The sequence below is a fragment of the Teleopsis dalmanni genome, chromosome 2 (genome assembly GCF_002237135.1).
Source record: "Teleopsis dalmanni isolate 2A chromosome 2, ASM223713v2, whole genome shotgun sequence".
Lineage (NCBI taxonomy): Eukaryota > Metazoa > Arthropoda > Insecta > Diptera > Diopsidae > Teleopsis > Teleopsis dalmanni.
Window position 1 is genome coordinate 166,038,222 of NC_051847.1, and position 20,743 is coordinate 166,058,964.

Below are 20,743 nucleotides of genomic sequence, written 5' to 3' on the forward strand. Positions count from 1 at the left end.
CACTATCGCTCAATGATTCTATAAAAATCTACAATTTTCAATTGTTTACTACAGAATTTTAATTGTTTTAAGTTAATAATAAACAAAAACCTACATTTAATATTTCAATCATTTCAGCAGATTTTATAATTTTTCTTTTAATGCCAAAATTATTCACATTAATCAAAACAAAATTCTGCAAATAAACACAGCTGATATGATTAATGCGTTGCCAATCATGTCACATGATCACTTTCACATGTCGACCGTATATTTTCAGCAAAGAAAATCCACACCATTGTTTGCTGAAACGCAGCTTTTTTTAAGTGAAGTTGATTTATTTCAGAAAGATTCAAAAAGTCGATGGCAAAAAGAAGTACGTACTAGTATTTAATAAAGTTTTTTTTTTCCATAAGTTAAATATGCAATAGATATCTAAAAAATTGATTTGAGATTTAATTGAATCTTTTTTTTTAATTTCAGACACAGCAAAGGAAGAGATGCCGAAACGCTTGGTCGGAAAGTCGCGAGAGGAATTATAGGAGGAAAGACTTTGACGATTACGGGTCGCCCGATTAAGCACACATATTTTTTATGAGATTTGTGATTCGAGATTTGATCATTTATACATTGAATCTGTTTATTTTTTAATACGTACATGTTAATTTCATACAATAAAAAGAGGTTGAATACTGTAATTTTACTAATTTTTTTTATTTATTTAATTTAATTAATTAACTTTAATTTAATTGTTTCTTTGTTTTATATCAGGAAAGACCAGCAGTGTATAGGAGTTTCAGGAGGAACGGTATTCGACTGAAAGTACTTCCACATGCTAAAAAGTAGTTTCACATTTTCCTAAAAAAGAAATGTTAATTTTAAATGATATTTAATAAACAAAATAAAGTTGCAATAACTTTTAAATTCCATAGATGTTTTTCATATTAGTAATTTTCCTAATAAAAGTTAAAGCGGATTTGCCGCAATACGTATAGAAATATACTAAAAATAACGTTGGAAATAAAAGCTAAACGTTCGTTCGTAAAAAAACAAAAGTTCTTTCATAGCTTTTTTGACATATAAAAGTTCTATCAACTGCATAAATGAGCTCATTATAATATGAACGTTTCTCATTAATATAAATGAGCAAGTGCCTAAATGAGACAGTGTGAATGTGCTATAAACATATGATTAGCAAGTAGTATCAAATTTTTATACTCCAACCCTAAAAGAGAGTAATATAATATTATCGTGGTATGATCACATGTATTCAATATGTATGTTAAAATGTTATAATAAATAAATTTTTCTTCAAAAAGTATTTTTTGATGAAATATATCAAAACCCGTTATTAAATCACGGCCTTTCTAAAATCCTTATCATGCCTAATATACATTAAGGCTTGTACCTGCTTATACCTTTAAACTTAATAAAATTTAATTCAAGATATATTCTAATATACGAAATATATTACTATATAAAACACAATAAATTCTTGTATGCTTGAATATGTAGCTATATAGTACCCTTTTTGTTTGTTTATAGCAACCCAGTTTCTTGTCAATTAAAATATCTCGTAACAGTGAACATTAAAATTCACGTAAGCCGTTACGTAGTTTCAGCACCGATTTTTTTTGCCCACGATATTGTACGATGGCAGCAATAAATAAATTAACAGTTTTGGTAGGAATATTCATATTTATTTGATTTAATATATATATATAATTCATGTAATATATGAGACACCAATTAAATTACGTTTCCGATAAGTGGTTTATTGCGAAGTGTGAAACATTTGGGTTATGTAATTGTGAAACAGTTAAAAGAAAATTTATAATAATTTCTATTATAATAGATAAAAATATATTATACATTCTCATTTTAGACTCGTAGTTTGAGTTCCACAACTCAAAAGGTCAAACTTCCCGTACAAGTATTTGGGTTGGAGGGTCGATATGCTACCGCACTCTATACGGCCGCTACTAAGTTGAATCAGCTTGAGCAAGTTGAAAAAGATTTGAGCGCCATTCAAGTAACACTTAAGAGTGATAAAAATTTTCGTGAACTAATGGCAAATCCTATTATTAACAAAAACGCAATGGCTACGGCACTAAAACAAACTGCTGAAAAAATGCGTATGGCTCCAGCAACTGGCAACTTGCTCGGTCTTTTGGCTGACAACAGACGACTTAAAAAGTTAGACACAGTTGCAAATGCCTTTAAAATAATAATGGCAGCACATCGGGGAGAAGTTGTGTGTGAAGTCGTTTCTGCCAAACCACTTGATGCCGGACAGAACAAGCAATTGGAGGGTGCCCTTAAAGTAAGATAGATAACGATTTTTTTAATTTAATTTACAACGTTCAATCTTCGTTTTTAGGCATTCTTGAAACCAAACCAAACTTTAAAAATAACTTCACGTGTAGACCCTGCTATTATTGGGGGGCTAATTGTATCAATTGGTGATAAGTATGTTGACATGAGCATTGCTGCCAAGGTTAAAACGTACACCGATATTATTTCTTCATCAGCTTAAGAAAACATAGTTCTGCAAATGGTACAGATTGGTTAAACTCATATTTGAATTATACTATAACTGTCGGTATACTAGAATTTTGAAAATTAATAAAGTTTAAATAAAAACAATAATTAAATTATAATTTTTGTTTATTTTTGCTTTTAAATAAAATAAGCAGGAATAAACTCCTTTCCAGCAAAAAATATTTTAATTGATTGTCTTTGATGTTTTGACTTCCGGTGAGGCTCTTGTTTCGATATCTATATGACGCAGTGCATCTACTTGCTTATATAAATCTTGATGGACTGTATTATATCGTTGTAAACTTATTTCCAATTGTCGTATTCGTATAGCTTGATCACGTATTATATTCAAAAGCTGTGAGCGATTCAAGTGTTCATATCCTGATATAGAGCTGCGACTAAATTCTTCAATAGAAATATCATGATCTGTGGATTCCTCACATTTAAGAGAGGCAGAACTGCATGATTTTCTTGTATTTATTATAGGCTGCTTTATTGATTCAGATATTTCTGCCACATCAATATGTTCTAATTCATCTAATACAGGTGTGATACCTGCAGACCAATCAGAGTCATTTAGTACTTCAACATCCGAATCTGTACCAGATATTGAACATGGTGGTTCATTGTATTCAAATTTTTCAAATAAAACCTCGGTAGATTCATCAAACGCACAACTACAACCATGTCGTGTAGGGACATTTAGAACCGTAAAACCATTTGTATCTATCGTTTGAAGATGAGTAGCATCACGTTTATTATCATAATGAGACTCATTAGTATCCAATATACAGATGTCTGTATTATTTGTACTTGCACTGTTGTAACTTTGCTGCATTTTGTTTCCTGAAGTAATATCTGGTGATAGGAGCTTGAAACTATTGCAAGAAATTATTTCAATGCTTTCGCCATTTTTAACTTGTGGCAAATCATCATTAGCACGTACATTTATGCTTATCGGTGTAATATTCTGTAGTTGCCGCTCTTCTGGAATCATATTAACAATTATTGAAGATTTATTAAAAATGCTTGTCTTCGCTCTCGTTTTTTATTCATACTACATTACTGTATTAATATCACATAGATTGTTGTTTAAAGTCTTATTGAACTCTGATACATATATGCAAATAAATTTACATATATTAAATGTTTGTTTTTATATTAGGTGTACCATTTCACTCCTCTTTCAAATGTTATATTTTTACAAAATTTGCGATAAAATCAAGCCAATTAAAAACAAAACAATATGTTATCGTTAGTGCTACCAGACTTACTAAATTTAACACATTTCTTTACAAAATATTTACGTATTTACTGCAGATATATATAATTATAGAATTACGTTGATTGTAGTTATTAAATATATACTAGACGCAATCTTTTAATAGCATATTGCAAAAATGTACATTATTTAAGAAAAGACATAAAATATAAAGAAATTGTAAAGCATTGGAACATTAAGTCTGTTCCACGAGTTACTCGTAGTAACACTGTAAATACACAAGTGCGTTCCACCAGCAAATTTTCGAGTAAATGAGAGCATCTGAAAGAGCATAACATCCCTGTCGAAATTTGAAAATACTACACAGACTTTACTTTCAAGCAAAGAATATCTGTGTAAGAAAAGAAACTCTTTGCTCTCTGAGAATAACGTAAGAAATTTTTCAGAAAATTCATTTTTTATAACATTTTGGTCACACGTATTCAATGGATGTTATTTTACCAAGCTTATGTCAAATTGCATACATTTCACAAAAGGATTATTACTATTTTTCATTTTAGTACATTAAATATGTTTAGTAATATTCATGAGGAAAACTGGTTAAAATAAAGCTTATGTTTATCTATAAATTAAATCTGTTCATAAAATTATATAAATCTATAATTTACAATAAAATATGTTTAATAGATTCGAGTACATTAAAAGCAGTTTGTAAATTTATAAGTAATAAAAAAACCATTTGAGGCAATAACTATATTTTATAATATATTTTATTATAATGCATCTTTAGTTTTGTGTTATTGTTCTGTTTTAATTGCTAAATATACAAAAATTAAATTGAATAAAATAAAATTTGGTAAAATAATTCCATTATTTAAATAATTTGCACAGAGTATCACCGTTCACAAAAAGAATTAATATAGAAAAAGTAAATGTTTATATGTTTACTGTTTTGTTAAATATTTTTTTAATTTCATTTCAAATAATTTTTGAATAAATAAATGTAATAAAAAATTTTGTTTACACTTTTTAATTAAAAATATTTCGAAAAATTTTCTACTAATTTTATTTAGCACATCGAAATACGAAGTGTGGTGAAAGGGGTTTTATAATTGATTGCAGTGAGTTTTTAGTCAGTATTGGCAGATAAGTTGACGTCAATTTTTTTTTAAAATAATTTGAACTAAACAAAGTAAAAAAATTTCTGTGCTCGAAATAAAGGGAATTAATTATAAAAGTTGTTCGTAATTTAAATCACTTAAGTTAAACAATATTGACTCTTAAATTGTATGTATGCTGGTTTGCCCTTTAAAAAAGTTTCCCTGTATGTAGAAATGGCCCACAATGTTACAGTTTTATAATTCATCATTATTAATGCAAATTTATTTAAAAATAAAACATTTGCTTAACTTTTTAACATACATATTTATTAAAGGCATTTGTTTGAAACAATATATTGTATTTGCGTACATAATAGTATAATATTTATATAACATAAATTGAGTCTTTTTTAAATAATAAACTAAAAATATGTTGAATGTATTATTAAAATCTGAGACTAGATAATTATACTGGCTAATTATAAATATTATATAGTATCTTTACATATAAAAAATTAACATTTAATAACGAAATTAGAAAGAAAATTATAGCATTTTCTTAATAAAAAAAAAATATGATATAGTTCTTAATTTTGCGAAATATTCTTATAATAATAACATTATTTAAATTATGTAAATTTTTATTTAGAAAAGGCAAGTTAATGTGTATGTAGTTAATTAAACCTAAAGGCTATCGCATTTATAGATATATTTCCTTATATATTTATAACTATTCAAAAAAATTTCTATATCTAACATCGTAATTTAAATTTGTGCACATTTGAAAGAGTACAAAGAAAATGCAAAAATGCAAAATGTACTAAGAAAGTACAAGAAAATATATTTTTGCTTTACTGATGTGTATTTATACACACAAAAACAAACAAATCATATTAAACATAAAACATATATTTTAAATTCACAATTAATAAATTATTTTTTTTAACTTCTTTCGTTATTTTTAGGAAATTCATACATTCCCTTTACGCAATTCCACCTTACATCCCATTACGCAATTCCACACCATCTTCAAATATTAGTAACTGAAATAATAATTGTAATTAATAAATGTAATTATTTTTTCACTTAAAAAAAAGGAACTTAATCACTACTTTTTACAACTTCATTTCATTTGACTACGTTTCTGTTCTTCGCGCGCATTTCTTCTGTCAAAAAATGAAAACAATATCCAATTTGCGCTCTTCATATCGTTCTTCCGTAGTAAAAAAATTGAAGACCGTTCGTGGTGGTGAAACGTTCCGTTCGATGTGGTGAATTTACAGCAACAGAACAACATGCTTGGTCTGGTAGTAGTAAATTATTTTGAGAGTGTGTTGGTTGGTTTATTTTGTTTACATTTAAGTTGCAGAGTTCGTGTACAAGTATTCTTTGATTTCAAGTAAAACTTGTGTTGATGTGTGAATCAACTGTTTTGGTTTGAATTTAAATTTTGGTATTGTTAATTTGTGCGACACTGGTGTTCTCACTTGACTTTACACAAAGCTATTCCATGAAAATCTGTGTAAAGAGCGTAACATAATTTGGCAATTTATTTGTGTAACGCTCTCAGTTTATATTTTAGTTGTGTTTTACTCGAGTTTTACTACGAGTAGCTCGTGGAATTGACTTATATTATGATTTAAAATTTAAACGCAGCTACCGCTTAACAATACACAATGCAGGTTGCTAAAGGTGTAAAGCTATGTTTTGTGAATGATTTTTAGAAATACATGAATTGTCCTAGCCTAGTGCCTAGAATTCCTTTTCGACTTTTATTAGTCGTATTGGTTTTGTATCGTCCAGGAAACCGCATTCACTTGTCTGATGCTTGTGTTTCATTGTGTTTGTGTTTCATAGAATCATGTCAAATCGCTAGTAATTCTACATTGGATTCAATGAACGTTGGATTGGATTAAACTGAAGAAATCATATTTTTGAAGATTTCAATGTAGTCCCTTTGTGTTTTCTCCAATTTTCTGTCATCGTTGGATTGGATCAAACTGAAGAAATCATATATTTGAAGATTTCAATGTAGTCCCTTTGTGTTTTCTCCAATTTTCTGTCAATCTCCTTCGACTGCTTTCGTCATCCTTAACAATTTCACGACCACTATTAAAGCGTTTATGCTACATATAAACATTCATTTTAATTTAATATATATATATATATATATATATATAATATATATATACTTTTATTAAATAAAGTTAGACTTGACATAACAACTAAATATTAGTCAAAAAATAGTTTCTTCAATTGCAACATATAATAAAAACAAATATTTTCGTCTCGTTGCGAAAAATAAACGCCCGCGTTGCGCCAGTATTTTATTAAAAAAAATTAAATATAATCTTTAATATAATATATATGTAATATATCACAATCTTTTGTGCGAATGGTAGCTATGATGCTCTTTAAGAAATTTTTTCTTCACTACTGATCATATCACAGATTTTTAAAAAATGAGCATCCTATATTTTTAGAAGATAGATCTTTTCGGGTTTGTGATTAAAAGTTTTTCTTTCCAGATCAATATCTGCATTTACTGGATTCAAGATATCAAGCCAACAATTTCATCGAACATTGACAAAAAAGACAAAAAAAAACGAATTTTTTGAAAAAAGGTTTACGTAACATTTTCCTTTTATATTATTGTGACCATGAATTGACGATATTACGAACGAGAACCGGTACAATGTTTTTACTCTTACAAATTTTATATAATTTTATATAAAACTTGCATATACATATATGTACACATATATCAGAAATGTTATAGTTCTCCCCATTAAAGTCAGCTTTTTGTAAGTCGCAGTTCCCTCGTCTTAAAAAATTAATAAAATCAAGATCGAACAACCCTCATTTTATATGGCAGTCGTCTTCTGCCATATCAGAATATTCGCGCATATTTCGATCTTCTGACATATGTATATCTATAAGAAATATGGTTTATTTTTTGCATTTTGTTCCTGAATGCCTTTAGGATTTTGCTTCTGAGAGAATGAATTCTGCTGCACAAAATTTACTATGTACGTTATAGATGTTAACTAATATTTCTAACATTATTACTGCAATTTGTAATTTCGTTTTCTATTGGGTTGAACCAACCACCTTTATGACGCTCCATACAATATGCAACTGACTTCAATTTTAATATAAAACAAATTGAAGTTTTTCTTCTGCAAATATCTGAAGAAGTGACTGTAGTTGCAGTAGTGTAAGTTATAAAGCTGTCCTAGATGCTTCCGAAAAATTTCTTCAAAAAATATATTAATTTATTGTTATTTGTTTGTTTGTATAATTTGACGTCTTAAATGCTTGTAAAATAATTGAGGTTAATTTAAAAACGATATGGTGAAAAAAACTCCATTTTTGTTTCTATTTTGCAGAATAATCCAACAAAGCAAGGTAACTATAAAAAAGCGTTTCGGCTAAGAAATTGTTCATGGTAACAATTACACCAATAAATGCAACATACGTCTGTTTATCATTAAAAAGATTTTTCATTACTCTAATAGCCAAGAATTTTTCATGTTTGGCGCCAGTTATGAATCTTATTCCTTTATAGCATATTATCTTTTCAACACTGGGTCCCAGTTGCCATCTAATATGTCTGGCACTCATATTTCGCACGAGTTCCATTAGTTGATAGAAACAGCTTAACGAAGTTACATATATTACATATATTACGTACTTGCAACTTTTGTATCACACATTCTTTTCTGCAATGATGCCAAGTTGAACTTTTTCAACGACTTGTAAACTCTAAACAATCGCTATTATTGGCATTGTGTTCAAAACAAACTTTGTTGTTGATGGTGCCATTTAAGCGAAACATGATCATAAAGTCTGTAAATACGCTTAGTCATATAAAATCAAATACAAGTGAAACGACTTGAAGCAGTAACGATAACATTTGAATAATATAATATAGTACTCTGTGCCTCGATAATTGTTTTCACTTCGTTTAGCGAATTATTTATCTTCATAAAAAAGCGGCAGTTGGTGATAAAGATTTCGTGCTTTCGCAGATGCATTAAGACCGTGACACAAATAGGCCACTTGTATAACTAAGAACATTAGAAACAAAAATATATATATATTATTATATTGAATGGAGGTTTTGAATAACAGTGATGTTGAGAATAGTTTTAAAGACATTACCAGTGACATTAACAGAGGCGATGGAGAAAAGTATCTTGCTATGACAATACTTGGTTTTGGTAGTTTTATCACAGGAATGCTTCCCGCTTTAATTTCGGAACGTAATCGCAGAAGGTTTCCTCTATCAACATCAGTACTACTTTGTTTTGGTGCAGGCATATTGTTGGCAACAGCTTTAGTACATATTTTGCCAGAGGTAAAATTGATTTCTCCCATTTAAAATGTAAATATAATTTATATTTTTACAGGTTCGAAAACAAATGTCTTCAAATTATGCGGAAATATCGTTGTGTGCTGGGTTTTTTATAATATATTTTATTGACGAATTCATACATTATTTTTTTGGAGATCCTGGTCACCATATTACTCCGATTTCTACAACTGCAGAGGGAAACACAAACCCAAACACAAATCGTAATTACGGTACTGTTAACACCGAGAGGGAACATTTGTTAGCAACAACAAGTAACGACAATATTTCGTAATACAAATCAATTTATTCAAGTTATTCATTTATGTATATTTCAAAATGTTATTCTTTTTAAATAGCCAACAGACTTTGTGTACTCATAATATTAACATTCATGGGTCACATAATCATACAAATCGAATTAATATGGAACAACAAGGCAATCATTCGCACAGACATAGTCATGGTCATGGGCATGGTCACTCAAATACTAACATTGACTCAGTTGATAATGAGCATCTGTGTTATATAATACATGCAGAGCCATGCGTACAACAAACCTTAAGCGGTACTTTGGGACTTTTCGTTGCTCTTTCAATGCATTCAGCAATAGAAGGTTTAGCGATTGGTGTGCAAAACTCAGCATCAAAGGTAACATATAATATCTCACATATTCGTTAATACTTAATCAAATAGAAGATAATAATGTGTAGATGGTTTTATCATTTTATGTGAAAATAAGAACTTATCTATAATCGCCTTACACTTGATATACTTTTGGATAATGTATTGATAACAAAATATTGTTCAAAATAAAAATGGAAAATTGTAAGAATTACATAAAATAGAAAATCTTGGCAAGTCTATAAATCTGATTACGTGAAATTAAGTATAACGACATTTCAATTATATATTATTAATTAATAAAGATAACTTTATCTACTAGTATATATGTTTACAACATTAATTCTTATTTATTGATATTTATATAAATAATGCCGGGAAAATATTAAATCTATAAAAATGTTAACTCTTGTTTTTCGAAAACACTTTTAAATAAATATCGTGTTACCATAAAACGAAAATATAAAATAGCATTTAACGATATAAATATATAAATATAATAAATAAACAATATATAAATATAAATCAATAAATAGCAATAACGAAATAGCATAAAAAAATAACCATTTGGAAAGCATATAGCTCGAAACTAATTCCTTGAATATATAATTCCTTGAATTTTTTATAAAAAAATTATAAAAAGTAAAATATTAAAAAAGTATAAAAAAAAATCATTTCATTTTTTTTTAAATGAAATTTTTAACAAATGATTATATTTATTTATAGGTTTTATTTTTATTAGGCGCTGTGGCTTGTCATAAATTCGTAATGGGATTCTGTTTGGGATTAGAATTTCGAACAAGTACAAGTACACAAACAAACTTACGTACTCAATTCATTGGTATATTGGTTTTTGCGTTGGGAGCAGTTTGTGGTATTGGAATTGGTATGATCATTGTTGATATACCAACTAAATGGGCGACAACAACATTACCAATTATTCAGGCATTAGCCGGTGGGACACTACTTTATGTTACTGTTTGTGAGGTATCTAAATGTAATTTATGCATTCAATTGAATATAATATATATTGCAATTTTAATAAAAGGTTATACCGCGTGAAAAAGCTCGATGGCATCAAAATTCGCGTAGAATTGCTGGATTTTCACAATTTTTAGCAGTATGTTGCGGTTTTGTAGCTATGACATTGATTAATTTTTATGTCGGAGGTAAGATATTTAATTATTTAAATAATATAATGTCATCTTAATAATGGTACAATTTTTTTTTAACAGACAATGATGCTTAATTTTTTAGCTTTATAATACTTTTTATATGATATTAATTATGTTTCTCAATAGTTAATATTTATCAGTGTATATATACAAGTATATGTTATATAATGATCGTTTTAAGTTATAGTTGTTTTATGTAATGAATTACCACATTGTTGACTTTATATAACAATAAAAATTTTAAAACATTTGTCTAAATATAATAAACCACTTGTAATTTGATTGTATTAGCACTGGTAGAACTACATAATTACCTTTGTATGCAAGTGTTTATATCGTATATCTATAATTTTATTGAACTATTAGTTTAATTACTAAATGTAAGTTAATTGGATTTTTTTCGAATTATGGATGTTTGATGATTATGTTTATTACAGTACATTTACAAAATCCGTGTGACTTATGTAAGATAGAAATGATAAATAATTTATATAAAATACTAATGACATAACACAAAGTAATTTCAAAACTAACAAAAAAGAACACATCGTTCTAAAAGACTTCTATTATTCAGCTATCATTTTTGGGGTAATATTAACATTACTATTTGCAAACGTTACTAATAACAATAATAAAAAGATAGACGATTCTAACATAGCAAAAGTACTGACTTTTAAAAAAGTGTTTTCTGAACCCGAAGCAAGTCACTAAGCAAACAGTTTGCCGATTTGACTATGTTTCAGATTGTTTCAAAACTATTAAGTATAAATGGTTTTTTCGCTATTTTTGACATTTATTCGGGAAAAATACTAGCTAATAGAATTAATTTTTGTTCATAATAAAAAATATTTAAAATTAACTTAAATAAAAATTTACTAATTAATTAAAGTTTAATATAAGATAGTCATTTATATAAATTTTTATTAAGAATATCAAATTTCTAGCAAATATTTTTAATAATTATTGATCTAGATTTCAGTAATTTGTAAGTTAAACAAATTAATATATGCAAGAAATGACATGTATGTATGTATATGCAATATGCAGATACTACATCAAAAACTCTTGAACATTTTAGTTTTCTAAACTAAATATTGGAAAATATTTATCTTTAGTCTGTGTGATTTGCAACTTTAAATTTATCATATATATACAGTTGTAACTACGATATTAAAATGAAAGGCATTACAGCTTCATTTAATATTTATAATTTATTTTTTTATAGATTTTCTAAGAACTTTTGAAGACATTCAATTAAATGGCGTAGAACGACACTAATTCATCATTCTTATATCAAATTAAAAATTAATCGATTTTTAAATTATTTAACATTGATCATATTTCATGAACAAAAGTCCTCAATAACTATTACCAAAAAGGGTAACAAAAAATTTAATTTTCTTTTCCAAAAACAATATATATAACATATACTATTTTCAATAGTTTATATATTATCTATCAAAGTGATTTTTTGACTATACCATTTTTTTCAATAAGCATAATATAACATATAAATAAAATATGATAAATTCAGTATCTGTCATTAAAAACTTATTTAGATCAAATGAGCACATATTTATACTTTCAAATATAAATTATAGTCAAGGAAAAATTAGCAAAAGGGAAACGTGTTTAAACAGTTTCGTGTCAGTAAAAAACACATATTTTTGATTATTTTTAATATAAACTATTGATTAAATCTTGAAGTTTATATTTTAGATATTTCAACTGTAATTTTTTAAAATATACTTCAGAATTATAAAAATAATATATAAATTCTATATTAATTTATCCATTCATTTATAGTAGTAATCAAATTTATTTATGCGACATATATTACAAGAATGGCATAAATAAGCAACGAATATTAAATATTATTTATATAAAGTTATATATATATATATATATATATATTATATATGATGCTATATGTCGCATATATTTTTTATAGTTAAAATCATAAAACCTAGCAATGAAAAATATTACACGTAAAATAATAAACTACGTACTAAAATTGTGTTTATAACTTCTTTGTGGAGTCACCGTCACCATCACCATCACCATCACCATCACCATCACCATCACCATCACCATCACCATCACCATCACCATCACCATCACCATCCCCATCCTCATCTTCGCCCCATTCTTTTATTAAATTTTTTACGTTATCCTCAGATTTTTCTTTATTTTTCTCAATATTTTTGATTTTCTCATCTGTTGATGAAGTCTTTGTAGCAGTTTCTTCCTCAATTGAACTCTTTGCTTCAGATGGTTCTACTTTAATATTAGCTGCTTCGCATTCTACTTTCTCCGAATGTTTATCATCCTTTTCAGCACCTGTTGCTTGCGTTAGTAATTCATCAATTATTTGTACACCTGAAGCAATAGGAGAATCTGTGAATTCGTTATCTGCTTCGTCATTACCTAATTCTATTTCTTTTTCTGAACAATTTTGAAATTCATCAACTTTTTCAAAATCTGGTTCGATATCATCCTCAGATCGCAATACGTTTTCACCAGAATCTACTTCCTCAGTAATATCAGTTTTTTCTTCACTTTTGATTTCTTTATCATTTTCCACTTCAAATTTATTTCCATCATTTGCGTCTTCATTTTCTTCAACAACTTTTTCCTCTTCAACACATTCGGATGTAATACTTTCATTTGCATCGTCACTGTGCAAATTTTTCATAGCCAATTCAATATCATCGTCTTCTAATTTAACATCATTTTCTGACTTTACTTCAGCCGTACTATCTTTTTCTACTGCTTTTTCAGATAACAACTTATCATCGCAAGATTTTTCACTTGCAGAAACATCAATTTTTACTATTTTTTCAGTTGAATTATCGAATTCGGATTGAGACTCTGCTGCAGCAATCTCTTCTTCATCGTTTTCATCTTCTGACCAATCACCAGTAAGCTCCTTCAATTTCTTGCTAATATCGTCATCTGATTTATTATTTTTCTAAAAAATGGAGTATAAATATTTTTTAAAAGTTATATAATTATATGGTAAGTTTTTACCTCATTATTTTTATTGTCTGTTACTTCCTCTGCTAATTCATGTTCTGAAATTAAGTTTTCCGCCCATTCTAGATTTTCAATTGATTCCTTGCTCTCATCTAGATTATTTGAAGAATTTCTTTTTATTTCTACTTCATCTTCTAATGGTGTTGCTGGCGAGCTAACACTCTGAGATCTCATTTCATTATAAATTTCACTATCGTCGTATTCGTCTTCTATTGACTCAATTTCAGCTTTTGGACTAGTATTGTCTTTTACTGGAATTGTTACAATATTTAAGCCTTCCGATATAGATCCTCTTTTACAACCTGTCTGACCCTTAACAATTAAAGCATTTTTATTTTTTTCCTGATTAAGTTGCGTTAAGATCTCTTTTCGTTGCTCTCTAGTTAATATCAATTCGCTGCCATCAGAAGCCACAAATTTGTGATCTACACTAGTAGCAATATTTTCTGAAGTTGATATGAGTTTGGAACCTATTGATGGTTTGTTTTTTAATGTTTTTTGCACATCTGTTGTGGAGTCCAATTTTAATAGTGTACCTGCGCTAGGTAAACTTATGTCAGAAATAATTTTAACTTTTGAACTGCCACTTTCCATTAATTGCTGGGATGATTCTTGCTCGGTATCTTTTAAAATATTTACTAACTCTTCATCAGAGTAATCAATAATACCATCATCAAGAGCCTGTTTTTTGTGATTAGTTTTCATGTGTGTATATAATTGCAATTCTTTAGCAAATATTTTATTGCAATATATACATTGCTGCTTATTTTCTTCATTATGATTTTCAATCATATGCTGATGCAATGCATCAGTATCTATAAATATTTCAGCGCACATACTACATTCCGGAAATTTGTAAATTGATGAATTTAAATTATGTTCCACTTGAATATGTAAATGTAATTCTTTCTCATGGGTAGAACGCCATCCACAATGCTCACATAACGCAGGATCAATTGATTCCTTATGGGTGTTTATCAAATGTCTACGGAATCCGCGATAAGAAGGAATACTTATAGGACGACCACTAACACCGCATCTCAAACAAAGCCACGGTCCTATAAATTTCAAAAAATTTAATAGTATTTTACACAAATATAAATAGTAATAGTAATCTTATATATTCATACCAGTTGTGTTTTCTGCTCCTAAAGCAAGCAATGCATGCATTGTTTTACTATCGATTCGACGTTTTTGCATACCAGAAACACTATTTGTTGTTTCTGTTTGCGCGGACGTTGATGTACGTTCACCAAAATCTTTCTTTTGCTGAGAAACGACGTTGTTTGGCGTTTGCTTAATTATTTTTGTTTCTTTCGTATTTCCTTGACTTGCAATTATTTGGGTTTTTTGCTGTTGTTGCTGTGGATTATCCCCATCAGGAATGTTATCAATTTGTTCTTTTTTGATAATAACTTTTTGGAACCCACTAGGACCAGTTACAATTTTTAATTTTATACTCTTGTTTGATTTTGCCAAATGCGGAAACTGACGCATTACTTCTGATATAATTTTGGTTGTATTTAATTTATTACCAGAATTTTCTTTAACCACAATAGTTGGAATCTTGTCTCCATTATCTGTTTTAAAAGTATATGATGGTAATTCTTGCGTTTTTATAGCTGTTGTGGAAGAAGGAGTTGTATTTACTGCATCATCGTCGTCGTCATCGTTATGAATATCATCATCCATCATACCTTCATATTCATCATCACCAGCATACTCCGCGGCAATTTGTTTACGCATGCGCTGTTGTTCCGCAAATTCTTTTACATCTTCAATGTTTGGTTTTTTAGCAGGTGGAGATATGAAGCTTACAGAGCTTGCTCTTTTAGTGCTAACTCCTTTTCGTAGTTGTTCAAACGGCGAAGGTGGTTGTTGTGGTGGATTCGATAGATCATCTTCAATTTCACGTTTGATGTCATGTCCAATATGTATTTTTGTAGGTGAAGTTGAAAGAGTTGGTGTTCTAAGTAAAGTCGCGTTACCGCTCTGTTGGCGATATTGTGCGTTTTGTGCCTGTGGTGTACTTGTTGCAATAGTTCTTGGCTGTGCAACACGCCTTGATTGTAGTGTTGATGTATTGTTAGCGTTTACACGTTTTTGTGGTGGAGCAGCAATCTGTTGGTTGTTCACTGGTGTTCCACGACGACGAATGGATTTCGGACTTGGTGGCTAATGCAAATCGAACGAATCAAATGTTATAAAATTTTTATAATTTGCACTTACACTTACACTTACCCTTTGTGCACGATTTACACCTTCCATAGTACGTCGATGCGCTTCCAAAAGTTTAAGTAGCACCGTCATATTCATTTCTTTTGCTGTACGTAATAATTTTCCATACATCTTCAACTCAAACTCTAACGTTCCTGTGTACATAAAGTTCACAATAGGGACTACTACATCGGCTTGCAGTTCCAGGGGCATTATGAGCGCATCATCTATGACTTCGCACGTTTGTTCAAGAACATTAAAGTAGTCTGTGCAAGCGCTTAATACTAAACGATGTACTTTCAGTTGCGAGTTGTCGCGAAATTGTAATGTTAAGTCGCAGTAGTCAGTTTTATTAAAAAAGTTTTGGAGTTTCTGAAGGAAGAAAACTCCCCAATTGTCCACTTTAACAGACTTTATTTCACCCATTTTATGGGTTATATATGAAAATAAATTTCACGATATACAATTTACAACTTTCCAAGTGTTAACTGTACTCCAGTTGATCACTTTATATTAAAACACAAAAAAATAAATAAATAAATTTATTAGTAAAAATTTTCTTAATAGAAGAGTGCAGTAATAAAATAAGCGCTCTGTGAAATAAGCTTTCTTAAACTTTTATATATGAAAGCTAAGATCCGACCCTCCGCGTTGCATTTGAACTGAACTATGCTAAACTAGGATATAAATTTTTTGCACTGACACGTACCGTACAAAAAGTTCAATAAAAGCGCGTAAACTTTGTTTATAAAATTAAAAAAACAAAACATCAATTATCCATCGGTTTAAACAAAATTATTTTATTTAACTTTTTATTTAGTTATTTAATATATGTTTTTAAATGCAACCCAACGTGTTGCCGCGTCAACTTAAATATTTTTAATTAAAACTCTTTGATCACAAATTTCACACACGATTATTCACATAATAAATTTTATTAATAATAAAGCTTACATACGTTGATAAGATGCCAATTGAAAATTAATTATTTTTTGGTGAAATTGAAAAACACAAACTCTCTCAATACGAGCCCAACAACAATGAACGTAGGTAAACTAATATTTCCCATTCATTTGTAAATTTCCCAAAATGGGCGCCATATAAATATGGCGTCCCATTTGATGAATAAAATTTCCCTAAATATTATTTGAAAATAAAAATGTTTGATTTTTATTTAATTTTACTAACTGATATAGGGCGCTATTATTATATGTGCCAACATACAAAAACACTAAATATTCAAAAAGAGTTAGCTATAAAGTAAAAGATTTAATTATCTTAAAACAATTCAAAATAATAAAACAGTATAATTTGAGAAAATTCTTTAAGTGTTTTGATCTTAAGCCTACGTCCAATATATAGACAATTATTATAGAAACAAATTAATTATAATAAATTACTTATTTTAATTTATTAATTATATGTATGTTATATAAATTTATAGTTAAATAAAATTATATGTATTTAATAACATATAATTAATATCTATCATAGGTCTATATCTATCATTGACACATTAAAAATATAAAATTTATTTAACTTAAATATTTAAGATGTGGACATTTTAGTCGAATGTATTCTACCAAATTTATTTTAAAAAGTTGAAAATTAATTAATTTGTTTGATTTTGGTTACAACGTATGTCTGCCAGTGTTGTTGATATCAGAAAAATTACGTTGAAGACAAATATTTATAATATTTAGAGAAAAACACTACTTGATACACACAAAATAAATTACCTTTTTTACCGCATGTGTTAGTGGATTAGCTAACCAACTTTTCATAATGAAAATACTTTACAATAAAAATGTTTCTCACAAAGCTTATATATTTCGTTAAAATAAAAGCTTTTAAGCTTTGGGTGTGTATACTGTTGACTTGCACAAAAAGCTTTGGTCTAAAAATAAAGTGCTTTCAATCAATAAAAGTACAGTTTCGACATCAAAAGTTTTAATATTTTACATTAGTCACAACTTTTGTTTTGTGGGTAAGCTTTTTATTATGCAACCTCAATGTAAAAACATATGCATTATTTCTAATTAGTTTTAATTAAAAATTTTATTTGTAATACACATGTTTCACACATCCCACATGTTTAAAAAGAAACAGTTCATTTTGTTAAAAGAGCTTATCTGATATATAAAATTTAGTTAATATTTTATATGTGTTTAAACGTATGTAGTATTTTTTGGCTTTGCACGCTTTCATTTCTCATATTTCGTTTGTAAAACATCAATTTACAACACTATTTTTTTAATTCTCGTGTGTCCTACTTTTCATCGTTTGCTTTTAATTTTTGTTGTTAGTATTCTTTTTTAAATAAACATTAGAAATGTCATTTTCTGCTAAAGTAAATTATTTTTTTAAACAAAAATCTGTTAAGTACGGAATACCTTTTTTACTATGTATAGTTGGCGGATCATTTGGACTTCAGGAATTTGCAAAATTGAGGTTGTATCTAAGACAATTTGTAATTATAACCTTTATACAATCTATACATTTATACACTTATACAACAGGTACCAATTCTCAAAAACAAAACAGGTAACACCCGAAGACATGAAAAAATATGGAGTTACTATGAAAAAATCTGAAGAAGTGACCTTAGAAAATGAGTTTGAAAAAATACAAACTATTAATATTGATGAATGGGAAAATAAACGTGGACCTAGACCGTGGGAGGAAAATGATTTAGCGAAGTAAAACTCGGCAACTTAAATCATATTTTATTCTTTTTACATATATGTGGAAGTAAAATATTCGTATGTTTAGGTTCAGATAAAATTATTTTGTAAATTTGGCTGTGAAGTATGCTTTGTACATAATTAGTAAATAAAAAAATTTTCTTTAATTTTCTTAAACAGCATTAAAGTCATTTGAGCCTCCTGATTTCTCTTCTGTTTAATTATAATAGTATTTAGTTTAAAAGCAGGTAATATAAAAATGTTTACTTTTTTATTTATTTGAAAGACATTTCATTTTTACACACAAACATGAGTATTAGTTACAATGTGGAAGTTATATATTTCATACATATATACGTAGACCACACCAATGTGATAGACAAAAAAAAATATTGCGATTATTTTAAAATAATAGAATATGTATTACATGCCAATATTTAAACTGTTTAAATTTAAGCAGCGTATCATAGATAAATGTGAACTTTGTATAAAAAAGTTTTCGTGATTGAATTTAATATGCTTTGGAACTGCTTTAAATAATTTTCTGTGCATGGTAGGTCTGCTGGTTATTTTTGGCAGTGATATTTTTTATTTATTTTGATTCAAATGTTTCAATTAACAATTATTTCAAATTTCTTTAAGCATAATAATAACAACTGAAACAACTGATTTAAGCCATGAAAATTTAAACATGCCGTTTAGGCAACTGCTTATTCAAATTTTTGCAAATTTATGTTGTATTTATTAATCGATTTCACAAGTACTTTAACTCTGCATTTACAAATCCTAAAAGTTATTAGAATATTTTCATATTGAATTTTATAAAAGATGACAAATATTGCCGCCAATTTGTAGAGTTAGAATTCTTGGGGCAATGTTAATGAAATGCAAATATATTGATGAATCTTAAGTGGCCCTTAGACATCAACGCGCGTTGACAAACACACGAAGTCTTCTCTCTCCATTACATATTAAATTTACCAACAATTTTTTAAACACGCCTCCAGTAAACAATGCAAAATTTGTTCACTCATCAGTATTAAAGCAATCGCTGAAGTGTCAACAGCGGCTGCTATGCGTAATTTCCTTACGAAAAATAATGTTTTACATTTAATTTACAATATTAATTTATATATTTATATTTATTTTTATGATTTCAATTTATATATTTATTTTTATATATATTATATTTTATATAATTTAATTTTTTTTTTTTGGTATATTTTAATAACAAATTTTCCGTAAATGCACAATGCAATTAATATTTAAAACAAAATTTTCATTGTAACTTAATGTTTAGTTATTTTTTTTTAGCCCAAGGTTATTAATATTTTAATCTTCTTAATAACATGTTTTGGAAATTAAAAAATTTTACCTATTTAGAAAATACAAATATTTAAAATAAAAGATACAATTCATTCATATTTGCAAAGGATCGCTTGCTAACGACGAATCATGCGTGCATTTAAACGATGTTTACGCTTCTACTCCTCAAAATAAATTAAATTTTGCATGCCGACCAAATCCGACTGTACATGCAAAAACACGAGCGTGGTTGAAGAAATATCAAAATTTTTTGATTTTCGTCAACACATTTCTTAAAATTTCAAATGTTACTATTACACAAACAAATTTCGCATTTCACAAAGTAGGAGAAAAGTAGGAGAAAAAATTCTCATGTGAGAGCGATTTTTTAGTATATTTGTTGTTTTATCTGAGGCGTGTTTAAAAAATTTTTAAAAAATTGTTTGTGTAATGGCAAGCGCGCGTTGACAACGAGCGTTGATGTCTAATGGGCCCTTTAAGGTAGT

The 20,743-nt window shown here is 28.1% G+C and overlaps 4 protein-coding genes across 5 annotated transcripts; 3 read left to right on the forward strand and 1 right to left on the reverse strand.

Moving 5' to 3' along the window:
• The first annotated feature begins 1,549 nt into the window (after positions 1–1,549).
• Positions 1,550–2,691, forward strand: LOC119680462 (ATP synthase subunit O, mitochondrial-like). Its single transcript, XM_038093282.1, has 3 exons — positions 1,550–1,662; positions 1,865–2,302; positions 2,360–2,691. Exons 1-3 carry the CDS (start codon positions 1,633–1,635, stop codon positions 2,513–2,515), a joined length of 624 nt encoding a protein of 207 aa, XP_037949210.1. The 5' UTR covers positions 1,550–1,632; the 3' UTR covers positions 2,516–2,691.
• Positions 2,692–8,625: 5,934 nt separating this feature from the next.
• LOC119683734 (zinc transporter ZIP3) lies at positions 8,626–11,258 on the forward strand. Its single transcript, XM_038097541.1, has 6 exons — positions 8,626–9,202; positions 9,255–9,487; positions 9,556–9,847; positions 10,547–10,807; positions 10,869–10,989; positions 11,056–11,258. The coding sequence occupies exons 1-6, from the start codon at positions 8,957–8,959 to the stop codon at positions 11,067–11,069; spliced, it is 1,167 nt and encodes a 388-aa protein (XP_037953469.1). The 5' UTR covers positions 8,626–8,956; the 3' UTR covers positions 11,070–11,258.
• Positions 11,259–12,945: 1,687 nt separating this feature from the next.
• Positions 12,946–17,300, reverse strand: LOC119678624 (centrosome-associated zinc finger protein CP190). Of its 2 annotated transcripts, XM_038090562.1 has the most exons (6): positions 17,207–17,300; positions 16,273–16,754; positions 15,162–16,206; positions 14,026–15,089; positions 13,117–13,966; positions 12,946–13,062 (listed from the first exon to the last, which is right to left on the reverse strand). In XM_038090562.1, exons 2-6 carry the CDS (start codon positions 16,672–16,674, stop codon positions 13,016–13,018), a joined length of 3,408 nt encoding a protein of 1,135 aa, XP_037946490.1. In that variant the 5' UTR covers positions 16,675–16,754; positions 17,207–17,300; the 3' UTR covers positions 12,946–13,015. The 2 variants fall into 2 exon arrangements, with proteins under 2 accessions (XP_037946490.1, XP_037946492.1); XM_038090564.1 differs by lacking the exon at positions 17,207–17,300 and having other exon boundaries at positions 12,946–13,056; positions 16,273–16,674.
• Positions 17,301–18,539: 1,239 nt separating this feature from the next.
• Positions 18,540–19,099, forward strand: LOC119683287 (cytochrome c oxidase assembly protein COX16 homolog, mitochondrial). The gene is made up of 2 exons (XM_038096929.1): positions 18,540–18,699; positions 18,768–19,099. Exons 1-2 carry the CDS (start codon positions 18,581–18,583, stop codon positions 18,949–18,951), a joined length of 303 nt encoding a protein of 100 aa, XP_037952857.1. The 5' UTR covers positions 18,540–18,580; the 3' UTR covers positions 18,952–19,099.
• Positions 19,100–20,743: the final 1,644 nt, after the last annotated feature.

Excerpts from the sequence above, each read along its gene's own strand:
- LOC119680462 (XM_038093282.1), top strand. The coding sequence starts at position 1,633 with ATGGCAGCAATAAATAAATTAACAGTTTTG. Across the intron at positions 1,663-1,864 it reads TAAATAAATTAACAGTTTTG|ACTCGTAGTTTGAGTTCCAC; the intron begins GTAGGAATATTC and ends TTCTCATTTTAG. Across the intron at positions 2,303-2,359 it reads AATTGGAGGGTGCCCTTAAA|GCATTCTTGAAACCAAACCA; the intron begins GTAAGATAGATA and ends CTTCGTTTTTAG.
- LOC119683734 (XM_038097541.1), top strand. The coding sequence starts at position 8,957 with ATGGAGGTTTTGAATAACAGTGATGTTGAGAATAGTTTTAAAGACATT. Across the intron at positions 9,488-9,555 it reads ACAAGTAACGACAATATTTC|CCAACAGACTTTGTGTACTC; the intron begins GTAATACAAATC and ends CTTTTTAAATAG. Across the intron at positions 9,848-10,546 it reads TGCAAAACTCAGCATCAAAG|GTTTTATTTTTATTAGGCGC; the intron begins GTAACATATAAT and ends ATTTATTTATAG.
- LOC119683287 (XM_038096929.1), top strand. The coding sequence starts at position 18,581 with ATGTCATTTTCTGCTAAAGTAAATTATTTTTTTAAACAAAAATCTGTT. Across the intron at positions 18,700-18,767 it reads CAGGAATTTGCAAAATTGAG|GTACCAATTCTCAAAAACAA; the intron begins GTTGTATCTAAG and ends CTTATACAACAG.
- LOC119678624 (XM_038090562.1), bottom strand. The coding sequence starts at position 16,674 with ATGGGTGAAATAAAGTCTGTTAAAGTGGACAATTGGGGAGTTTTCTTC. Across the intron at positions 16,207-16,272 it reads GTGTAAATCGTGCACAAAGG|CCACCAAGTCCGAAATCCAT; the intron begins GTAAGTGTAAGT and ends GATTTGCATTAG. Across the intron at positions 13,967-14,025 it reads CAGACAATAAAAATAATGAG|AAAAATAATAAATCAGATGA; the intron begins GTAAAAACTTAC and ends TCCATTTTTTAG.